The following is a 12,303-nucleotide window of genomic DNA, read 5'->3' as shown; positions in this document are numbered from 1 at the left end:
AGAGCTGAAGCATTTAAGCTTGCCGTTGCAAAGGTCGCCAAATTTGAGGAGGATGCAGGGCATATGTTTGACAAAACGCCCCTTCGAGATTTTATCCCAATCAGGGGCCTGTTCTCTGTTTCAGCTCAAACGGAATGCGCTGGAAAGGTTTTAAGTCTCCGGCTTAAATCCCAAGACTCAGCGGAGGCATGGCCTAAGCATAACCTTGCAAATCTAACATCCGTGAGTCTCAGGAGTGCCTCCCTCCCAGACAGATGCGTGCTTACCAGTTTTCCTGGCCATCAGGGTTACAGTAGCCCGCAGAGAACAGAAATTTCAGAACCATTCCAGATTATGATTGTACTCATCTCCGGTAAGTCAATGCTGCTTTGGGTGAGATCTTCAGATCTGGTACAACACCTCAAGCTACTCCTGGAAAATAAGGCGGGGATCCCGACAATCTTCCAGCGTCTCCTTTATGAAGGTAAACAATTGGAGGATACCTGTCCCCTGTCCTGTTATAATATTCAAAGAAATGCCTCCATTACCCTGTCCATGCGTCTGAGAGGGGGTGCTGTTGGACAGTCCTCTTCAGCTGCAGCCTTTTCCTATAAAGATGCGGTCCATTCTCAGAAGCCCAAGGAAAGAGCTCCTCCTGCTCAAGCTCCCAAACCCTTCTTAGTGGACAAGCTGGAGGATTCCCCCACCATTGAAATATCACATCCCTTGTTGGAAAAGCAACACCAGGTGTTTGCAGAGAAGGGCATCATTTGCAGGTTCAATGGTCTTTGGCCTAGTACAGCAGATCTGTACCAATGGATTCATGCAAATTGGACCAACAATTGCAAGGTTATTTTCTGTTCTAAAGGCTTCTTTATAACTCTGTTTGTTGACAGTGAGGATTACCAAAGAGTCTTGACTGGAGGCCCTTGGTTTTGGAATTCTGCGGGTCTGTTCCTTACTCCGTGGTTCCCAGAGTTCGATCCTTCCACAGCAGTCATCACCAAACTCCCGATCTGGGTTAGACTCCCTAACCTTCCGGCGCATCTATGGAACTTTGTTGTATTTGAAGCTATTGGCAATTCCTTAGGTCGCTACCTCGACACAGATCCCTCACGAGGGCTAAAAGGAATTTATACCTACGCCAGAATCTGCGCAGAAATAGACATAAGTAAAGGACTTCCTGAGCAGATCATTCTCAAAATAGGTGATTTCCATTGGACTCAACCTCTGGATTTCGAGAATACAGCATTTCGGTGCCGAAATTGTCATCTCACAGGGCACCTTCAAAGTTCGTGTCCTTCAATGCCTTTCCAAAAAAAGAAAGCTAAATCCAAGCCAAAATCCAAAAGCTGGAAACCTCATGATCCTCCCCCAATGGATGTTTTTCCAGCTCAGATGAAGAGGACGAGGAGGAAGATGAGGAAGTCATGGACGAAATGCCAGAACAGGTTTCTCCTTCAGCGCGTCACGAGGAAGCAACAGTTCCTCCCGTCTCTCAGAAACGAACTCATGAGTCATCTCCTTCAGATTCAGACAAGGAGCTTTCGCCTCCAGCCCAAAACAGTTTACAAATCGTTCTTGACCAACAAGATCCAACTGGTTGGGTCAAAGTCGGTAAAAAGAAAGGGAAAAAAGGTCGACCAAATGATTCCACCCTCGTTGTGTAGAATCTTTGGTTTGGACCGGTCTTCCTTCTTCTTCTGGTTCTGTTTGTTCAGCTTTGCTCTAGTCTCTTCTTCTCTTGGGAGCCGAGGTGGATATTTTATCCTTTCCGGCTGCCCTGTCAGTCTTGTGGTTCTAAGCCGCCCTGCGTGGTGGGCAGTCTGTTCTTTTTAGTTTCCTGAAGCTAGGCCTGCTGTTTAGCGGCCCGTTTTTCTGCAGTTTGTAGAAGTTTTGTACTATATTTTCCTTTAATACAATCGCTTACTTACACAAAAAAAAAAAAGACAAGTACAACAATGTGAGATTCACAAGTAAACAAATTAAGCTCACGATTCTAGTTATAGATAATCAATTGAAATGCGAAATGAAGATGCAAGATCTATCTTTGTGAGATGCAAGATCTTGGTTGATTTTAACTCAAGGTTGCACGAAATGGGGAAACGGGTACGAGTTTCCGAAACGGGAAGCGATACGAAACGCGACCTCCCCAAATTTTGGAAACGGGGAAATGCGAATATATATATATATATAGATATAGATAGATAGATAGATATTAGGACATTTAAGAAATATGTGCAATCATAAAGCATATATGATACATTCTAATTTATTACATTATGATAAAACTGTCAATTGTCAATGCATAAACTATAAGTATCTAAATTTGCATCACATTTACTCATGAATAATCACATAATGAAAATAGAAATATCCAAAATCAGCCACGAGAAATTTCTAATTTCTTGTCTCGTGCTTGATTCTCTCTCTTCCTACATAGTCGAACAACCTTAATGCTCCTGATTAAATACAAGTTTCATACCCTAGCACCCTACATTCTCTTGATTATTGGGAGTCTCCCCTGCATAGAGGGCTTGGTTCTCTTGATTAAATACAAGTTCCATACCCTAGTACATGATAAAATCCAATGGAAACATTGCAATCCCCCCAATCCTGAAATCCTGAAAAACAAATAAGTCTGCTGGATTTTGAGTGAGATCTAAAATTCTACTTTCTCCATATGAAATCCAATGAGGGCGAAACCACTCTCAAACATCCTGAGTCATTTCATGGTAATGTTAAAAATTTAAGTAAAAGGATGAAAATGAAAAATAAAGGAGAATATCACTTTTACTTTAAGAATTTAACATTACCATGAACTGCATATCAACACTAGGGAAAAAGTTCACTTTTATAACTTTAGACAGGCATCTGGAAGCAACTAGAAGTCATTAGGCTAACGTAAGAATAGATTAGAAAACAAATAAAATAAAAAATAAAAAATAAAAACACAAGTAAATGCTGAAACGTGGGTCGTACGGCCCTGAAACGCGTTTCAGGCCGTACTGGCCACGTTTCAGTTTCGTGAAACGTGGCAGTACGGCCTGAAACGCGTTTCAGGGCCATACCAAACGCGTTTCAGCGTTTCGTACTTGTTTCCCTACGGAAACGCCCTTCTGCCCCACGTTTCCTGCAACATAGTTTTAACTATATGCCCTATTCTAAGGTGAAAGCCTTCTCCTCAATTATTTTGAAACATGTCTTAGAACAAGGTTGTAGAAAAAAGTGGTGGGGAAGGAGGCTATGGCCTCATTAACAATACCTACCCAAGACTTCTAACGACCCAAGTGCCTCCATTGTTGAAGTTTCTAAGTCTACAGGTTAGAAACCCTCCATGCACTTTACTGATTTATTCCTACCTACTTATTCACCTAACAAGTTTTTTACATTGTAAATATTGGAAATAAACACTAGTGTATGCTCAACATATTACAGATCAACTACTGAAGGAAACAGAGACAATCACACCAAATGACACCATTATTTTTGGACCAAGGTCCCCGGAAAAACCTAATGCGGGAAATTGGTGAAGCTATCTGAGGGTTTTCTTATTAAGCAATTTTAGAGTACTATTCGGGTGCCAAATCTGGCTTACCCAACAGAGAATTTCCTTGGCAGTAGTACCTCTCAGTCTGAGACAAATGTCCCGGCTGAAACCCCGGATAAACCTTCCAACAGCTCCGTAGCTCCAACCTGCCCCAGAAACCCCAATGTTTGCCTTTCTGGACTGTGTCAACCTCTCTCTGCCTAGCGCTGACCTAGGCGTCACCCTGAATGGGCCCACGTCAGCCTCAAGAGGCATTGCGTCAGCCTTCTGGCCCTTTGCGTCATCAACGCTGGCCTCTCTAAAGCACTGCGCAACTCCCGACTGCCTTTGTGTGGCCCTGCGTGAGCCCTAACTGCTAATGCGTCACTCTCTCTGGCTCCTGCGCTACTCTCCTGACACTATCTCTGTCTCTCTGTACTCAATGCCCCTCAGCTGCAACTCCGATCACTGATTCTATCTCCCTTAGCAAACCCCGCTCTAGAGAATAGAATGACTAATCACTCTAGTGTATTCTCCAATTGACCTTCAAGCCCCCTCTTATACTTTTCTCGTTGACATATCAACGACCGAGATTAAGTCCCTAATCAACGGCTAAGATTAGATCTGGCTTGATCCATGTCTTTTGGACCATTCTAACACAATTTCATATTAATTCACATTAATATTTTTAATTTCCCTAAGTTTAGACTTAGGGACTCCATTAAAAAATATTAATTATTTTAATATCTCTTGAATTGTTTAGAATTTTCCCAAACCCTTTATGGGCATTGGAGATCTCATGTGCCCCAACCTCTCCACCAAATTTCGTGGCTAGAGCACATCCGATGCTACCCCAAATCAACATCCATCCCTACAAGGGATTGCGTAGAAGAGATTTGCAAGGTCACTTGTGTTAACTATTTCCTAAGGGTAAAGTTTCTCAAATTGGAATGAAAAAGTTGTTCTATCTCTCTATCAATCAAGCTTATGCTTGGAGGTAAATTTCAGGATGCAAATGCAAATGTTCCAATGAGATTTAATGACAATATTGCTTCAATAGAAGAAGGATCCAATTCACTTATAATCAAGATTAGACTTACGAGCACAGGATGATTAACTTACAATAATGATTAGTGAAGCTATTTAAATGTTTACTCAATGAAACAATAGAGATGCAGTTAGGTTATATGTTAGAGCAACATCTCAAAAGCTTAAATAATAAAAACTTCTTAAGATGAATTTACTTGTGTTAGGCAATGAAACAAGTAATATTTTACAATGAAAGTTGATGTGAATGAGGGCAAATGAAATTGCTAACAAGATTAGAAAGAGACTACGTAAAATCTTCAACTTGCAAATGAAACCAAAGACAAAAACAATTCCAAATGCAATAGATCAAGTAGCTAATGAATGCAACTAAAGAGATGAGATCTAAACTAACAATGCAAGAGAAATAAGTTAGTAATCTAGAGCTAAGGAAAAGGGAAAGAGAATTCCTCCCTCAAACAAGGAGGTGAGATACCATGGGATAGAGATCCCAAGCTCCCTCAAGAACAAGATTTTATTATTATTATGCTACAAGAGCGAAGTCCTTTTGACAAAGGGAAAGGACTTTCCAAACTCAAAGAGCCTTACAATGATGAGTCACCTTACAAACAATCTCCTCAATCTCCGCTACAAATATTTCTAGAGGTTAGAATACTAGTGATCTTATTTTTTGGTAATTCAAAATTTATTTGTTCAATTAAATATATTGTTGGGAATAAATAAATCTAGGATGGTATTAGGGGATTTAACAACAATTACATAGATGCTCACACTTGTAGAGTGGTACACTCCAAGGGTACACATGTCAAGATCGAAGTTGATCTTGTCCATAATCAATGCTTGAAATGCAAAGGAACTCAATGAGGTGTCTCCAACACTCCTACAAGCCTCAAGTGTTCCATCGATCCTTCTGAGCCATGTACTCAATCAGGTCCACACCCCTTGCATGAACAGTAGCACAACCTAGGTGTCCTTGAGCCCACATCAAGAATTTGTGCGAACATTCAAGATACCATGTGTGGCCTAGGTACCAATACCCTCCTTTAGGATGCAAAACAATCATCATCCTATGTGTGGTGTTCACTAAGCAGGGAAAGATCTCCATGTGGCTATCAAGTGAACGTCACCGAAGTTGTCAAGAGATCTTTGATGCCCTATGGGAGAATATCAAGGAAGCACGCCATTGAGTTCAAGCAACTGTTGAGTAGGCTATTGCAAATGTACAAATCCATCATGGACCTTCTAGGGGTTGATCATACACTATCCACCCCAAATCTCATAAAGCATCCCCAAACATTGTGTAACACTCTTGGTGTAACTTGAAAGGAAAAAGAGTCAATTGTTGACTCTATGGGTAGTAGCATGCAACACAACAACGCATGTTCAGAACATGACTCCTCACAGGGCATTAGGTAAGATTACTCCAGAGAGTGTCTTCATCGGCAAGGAGCCTGAAGTAAGTCATTTTAGAATATTTGGGAGCTTGGCATACTACCATATACCCGAAGAAAAGAGGAAGAAGTTGGATCAAACTACAGAAAAAGGATATCTTGTGGGATATAGCGAGAACGCTAAGGCATATAGAATCTACCTTTTGGACAATAGAAAGATCGTAGTACGAAAGGATATAAAGTTCATGGAGGACAAAGCTTTTAGGAAATCCCGAGAAATGCCTTCCGAAGAGCAGTCAACTGATGATCCATTGGTCCAACCACTTTGACCAGCAGAAACCAGCACCAGTATTTCTCCAAGGCATAAGAATCCATAAGCATCATAGCGGGTAGAATCTCAGGAGGAGCAAATAGATCCACCCACTACTAGTGGAAGAACGAGCCGGGAACTTCGACAGATACTACGGGACACAATGGATTTCATTGGAGCTTCTAGGAACGAGAAAAGGGAGCGTAGACAACCAAATAGATACCAAGCTTTGGTGGCTTAGGTTGGAGAACCCTCTAGTTTTTAGGAGGCCATTTAGCATCAAGTATGGGTAGATGCTATGGTGGAGGAATACAGGTCCATAATGACTAATGATGTATGGGAAGTGGTACCTAGACCTCAGGACATATCATTTGTAGGTTGAAGATGGATCTACAAGGTCAAGTATGCTGCAGATTGCAGTGTGGAAAATAAAAAGCCAGGTTCATGGCTAAGGGGTATGCTCAGTAGGAAGGGATAGACTACGAAGAAACCTTCGCCCTAGTAGCCAAGTATACTTCTATTAGATCTGTGATATCCCTTCCAGCTCAGATGGGGGTATACTTCTATTAGATCCATGATATCCCTTCCAGCTTAGATGGGGTGGGAGATTCACCAGATGGACGTCAAGACTGCGTTCTTGAATGGGGTGATAAAAGAAGAAGTATACATTGAACAACCAGAGGTTTTGAGACACATGAGAAGAAAAATCGTGTATGTAGGTTGAAGAATGCCTTGTATGGGCTTAAACAAGCACCTAAAGCATGGTACGGTCGAATTGACGGTTACTTGCAAAAGATGGGATTCGTCAAGAGTGACGCAAATCCCAACCTCTACTATCTGACTGTAGAGAATGAGCCTCTAATTCTGGTGTTATATGTGGATGACCTTTTTCTGATAGGTTCATCTAGGCTCATCAAAGATTGCAAAGAAAACCTAGCTATAGAATTTGACATGAAGGATTTGGGATGGATGCATTATTTTATGGGGTTAAAAGTTTGGGAGCAGAAGGGTGAAATTTCCCTTGGGCAAGGGAGATATGCTACAAAGTTTTTAAAGAGGTTTAGAATGCAGAACTGTAGGGCCATGGCTACTCCAATGATTACCAACTGGAAGAAGATTGATGCGTCTGAAGACAAAGAAGTAGATCCCACCTTGTATAGGCAACTCATAGGGTCCCTGATGTATCTGGTCAACACCAGGCCAAACATTTGTTACGCTGTCAACATCCTCAGTCAGTTCATGGTGGAATCGAAGAGGACACACTAGGCAACAACCAAGCATGTTCTCAGATATATACGAGGAACAGTCGAGCATGGATTAATGTACGCCTGAGGCAATGATATAAGATTGAGTGGGTTCACTGATGCAGATTGGGCTGGAAGTTCAGTACATGGAAAAAGTACCACTAGGTACTGTTTCAACATTGGATCAAGAATGACCTCCTGGTGTAGTAGGAAATAGAAGTCCGTAGCTCTGAGCTTAGTTGAAGATGACTATATGGCAGCTAGCATAGCATCGTGTGAAGCCATATGGCTTAGAAAGTTGCTCGTGAATCTATTTAGGAGAAGGATGAAAGTGACCAAAATTTTGTGTGATAATCAGAGTTGCATCAAGCTCTTTGAGAATCTAGTTTTTCATGATTGGCCGAAGCACATTGACATTAGTTGTCACTTTATCAGAGACCATGTCCAGCGAGGTGCATTACAGTTACAGTACACCTCGACAGGAGAACAGGTGGCAAACATTCTCATCAAGGCTCTAGGAAGAACAAAGTTTGTTTATTTCAAGGAGAAGATGGGGATGATTGAGAATCCGTTTCAGTAGCAGAAATGGATAGTGCAGTAGTTAAGAGGGAACTGCAGTACATATGCAACAATGTTAGTGGTAGTGTCATGGGCAGTAGTACAGAATGTAGCAGTGCAGTGGATGAAGGGCAACAGGTCGAGCATCAGCAGCGCAAAGGATCGATGTCGTGGATCAATGTGATACTTCTACTGGGAAGTATTGCTAGAGCACATTCCTCGGTAAGAGGAAGTGTTGATTTTTGGGTAGCATCGGATGTGCTCTAGCTCTGAAATTTTGTGGAGGGGCTAAAACACATGAGATCTCCAAGGCCCAGAAATCGTTTGGAGAAATTCCACACGGAGTGCATGTCATTCAAATAATTAATTATTTTTAATGGTGCCTAAGTTAAAACTTGGGAAATTAAAATAACTAAAACGAATTAATGTAAATATGGGTGAGAAGCTTCTAAGAGAGAAGGTCAAGTCTAATTTAATCTTAGCCTTTGATTAGAGATTAGGTCACAACTGTTGATATCTCAACATGAAAAGTATAAATGAAGAATTGAGAGTCATTTGGAGGCACACCGGGCAAATAATCAGTGACTCGAGGGAAGTCAATTCTCAAGAAATATGAGTTCAATTTCAGAGGGAGAGTTGTAGGGTGAAGGAAGAGGAGGGTATTAGCATCAGTCCGAGACTGAGGAGGAGGGGACACAGTGCATTAGAGGTACAACTCAGAGAGGCAACGCAACAAAGGATGCAGTCCTCACGCAAAGATGACACAAAGGTGATGCAGTGGAGGCTGGAGGGTCTCTTGAGTGTCAGAATTTCTCCAGTGGATGAAGGAAAATTATTTCAGTTGTTTTCACAAAGGTTTGTCTATGTTCTACAAATCATTCCTTGTAAAGAGATTGTCGCTGAAGAATAATAAATAAACCCTCATCTATTGCATTGGTTTTCCCACATTGGTTTTTTCTTGGGACTATTGTCCAAAAACAACTGCGTTGATGTGATTGATTCTTGTGCTTGTATTTCATTGTTCTTTTCTCTATGCTATTATGTGACAAACTACAGTAGAATTTATTTTGATGTTTACTGAAGTAGAATTTCATGTTAGAAATTTTCACATTCCAATGTTGATTTCTTGACGGAGATGTGTTTGTTTTACTCTTGGTATTTTATATTAACTAATTGTTGTGCATAATTGTAGTGAATTGAAGGATACAATAGTTGAGGCACAATTACGGACGAGACATATTCCTCCTCAACTTCCCATGGACAAGGCTGTTGAAAAGTACCAACAATCCAACAATCGATTGCTTATATTGGTACTATATGTTCTTACCACTTTAATTTGTTTATAATTGTTTGTCAATACTTGACTTATCTAGTTAATAGGGATCAAAACTTGAACACCATATAACGATGGAAGTATTTAATTTAAATGATTTATAAAGTTGAATGAAACGAAAAGAGGAGTTTAGACTTATTTTCATTCTAAATCACATGAAAGTAGTAGCATTACCTTGTGATTTAGAAGAAAAATTATGTCTTATAAATGTGCTTCTCAACATTGCTTTTTGAGTTATATCTTAGAAGTTATACTATCAATGTAGGTTTCTGACCTTTGTGCAAAACCACTCACCATTTTCTTAACCTTAGAGCTCTCATAGAGGATGTAGACATTACTCTTCAAAAGTCTTTTGCTGTTTTGAACATTTTCAAAAGGTGTTGGACTCAGTTCAAACTTCTAAGGGCATGCTTGTTTCAAATATTTAGAGACATTGACATCTTGGAGACTTTCCTCACTGCTATTATGCGTCTCTATGAGTTTGTACTAAGCTGTCTTTGCACAATGCATGGCTTGTTAGATTTTATCAGGAGTACATCAGGGTGAAGCATGGGTGTTCTCTCACCCACATTGTTTGGGATATACATAAATGTGTTGGAATCCTTTCTGCATAAGTGTATCCGGCTAAAGGATGGTAGCATCCTTCACCATGTCTTGATCTCCATCCTACTTTTTGTCTATGATGTGGTCCTCCTAGCTTCTACTCCAGAGGGTCTTCAGAGATAGCAAGACGCCTTAGCCATTTTTTGTGATCCTTGATAATTGACAGTCAACATTGGTAAAACCAAGGTCGTGATCTTCAATGGCTTGAAGAATGTCCTTTCAGATTTCCATTTCTACTTCCAAAGTCAGGAGATTGAGATCTCGGCAATTTACATTTATTTTGGTGTGTAGTATTATGAACCTTGGTTTTGTTTGACACTAGCTCCCTAGACTTGGATCAACAAGGGATATGATTCCATAGTCCCTTTAGAGTGAAGTGTTTTCAATACCACTTTTATGACATATAGCTAAAGATAGAGATTCTACATAGCATTATCAAGCCCATTGTTTTATACAGCTCTGGGGTTTTGGGACCCAGTCTATTTGTGCAGGACTGGGTCAAGATTAAGGGGGTTGAGTTACTTTTTCCCTGCCACACCATTCATCACTAGCACGTCATTCAGATAAAGTTTGCAGCCCACCCATTCTAGGTAAAGGCCATCTTTATATTGGTTTTCCTATTTCAGTGAATCAGCTTTGCAGATTCAGCCACTGGTAGAGATTAATATCCTTACCTTGCATACTACTCCTTGGAGACCATGGCCATTGCCTCCATTGGGTCCTCCGAACATGTCCTTTGTTGGTTTGATAAGGTTATGTGCTTACTATAATTGATAGGCATCTCAAAATTCTCGAATTCATTCACTTAGTTACTTTGGGTTTTAACTTGGATTGCAAATGTTTGTGACAGCTACTAATCAAGTAAACATAATTGCTATTGTTTTTTGTTGTGTAAATTATGGGGTTCATGATACTTCACTCTTAAATGCACCTAGAAAATTTGCCAGATGTTGGATCTAATCATGTACACTTTTGACGCCACTTTCAACTTTTCAACCTTTTGAGGATAGAGTTGGATCTGTTTTTGTATTTTTTAATATGTCGCTGCTAAGAATATGAAAGACAGCAATCTGCTTGAAAAGATAGTGCTACTATTTTGATGTTAATCTTTCACACACAACTTCATCTATCGAAATTTTGGAAACTGAACTGAATACATGCTAGATTTACAAAAGGAAAATTCTGAGAACAAAGGAAACTCAAAACAAAATGTTGGTAGGAAGGGGGCAGGCTGCTGAAGATACACTAGAAGGGTGCTCCCAGAGAGTAACAAGCATAAATATATAATAATAAATAAAAATAAAAATATGAAATAGTCAAATGACATTACAAATGAAAAGATGTGTCTTATCAAAAGGACATGTCTCTTAGTGAAAAGGCGTGCCTGCCTAGGTTAAACAGAGCCTTCATTATATTCTAATTTCTGTCCTATTCATATTCATCTCATACATTTTTATATATTATTTAATTTCCTAACAGAATTCTTTATTCTGTTCAAAATGTTTTGGACATTCGTGATATGAACTGGATTAGTTCGTCACATTTTGTATCAGGGTCAAGTCTGATCCTGGCCATTGGCCACTAGACCCTTTGTCAAAGTTCATTGCCCTTGGCAGCAAAATCATTGGGCTTTTGACCACACCAAATTTGAGCAGAGTTTCTGTCTCCAGTGTTTGATCACCCATTTGTCCTTGTCCATCATCATTTCAGAAACACCAATTTCATAACAAAAGAAAAACATTCCACTGCAAATCCATGTAAGTTGTAAATCAAAGAAAAAATAATATATTAAGCCAGATAAGTTTACTGATTTAGTGTCAAAGAACTGGCTGGTTGTTGGAGTTGGATTTCGTACTTGTGATCCCAAAAATTGTGAGTCCTGATACTAACCACAATGATTATTAAATAAACAGTGGAAAAGGGTTCTTTCGAGTGGAAATTACAAGCAGTGACATTTGGTAACAGTAGTCATGACAGGATAGCTGCATCCTGACAGAATTGTGACAGAATTCACTGCATTGATGAAAATCGTGACAGAATATACACATTGAAGGAGCATATACTAACACCAGACTGCCCAGTAGAAAGTATCTCCAAAATTGTGTTGTTAACATGGGTCAAACCCAGCTTCATTGCTTTTGTTAATTCCAGGAAACAAATTGAAACAGAAGTAATAGTCTTCATTCCACTGTCATATTGTGCAGCCACCTCCCATCCGTACCGAAGAGCCATCATTCAGTGTTGCAAAAGTCGTGTAAGACAAGAGAAACTGTAGTAGCCACAAGATGTGATGTTTTAATGAATTATAT

General features: G+C 40.0%; 1 protein-coding gene across 3 annotated transcripts in view; it reads left to right on the top strand.

Annotated features, from left to right (window-relative positions):
* Window positions 1-12,303, top strand: part of LOC149209632 (alpha,alpha-trehalose-phosphate synthase [UDP-forming] 1-like) — a 232,362-nt gene that overhangs the window by 169,450 nt on the left and 50,609 nt on the right. For all 3 annotated transcript variants that reach the window (XM_089396424.1, XM_089396422.1, XM_089396423.1), the window contains exon 11: window positions 9,251-9,368. In XM_089396424.1, the coding sequence (XP_089252550.1) occupies window positions 9,251-9,368 (118 nt within the window). The remainder of the gene's footprint in view (window positions 1-9,250; window positions 9,369-12,303) is intronic.

This window comes from Pinus tabuliformis, chromosome 1_2, assembly GCF_031772625.1.
Source record: "Pinus tabuliformis cultivar Carrire ecotype Pingquan chromosome 1_2, CPIR1, whole genome shotgun sequence".
Taxonomy (NCBI): domain Eukaryota; kingdom Viridiplantae; phylum Streptophyta; class Pinopsida; order Pinales; family Pinaceae; genus Pinus; species Pinus tabuliformis.
Note: the sequence above shows the minus strand (reverse complement) of the source record. Positions and strands in the feature narration are given on the sequence as shown.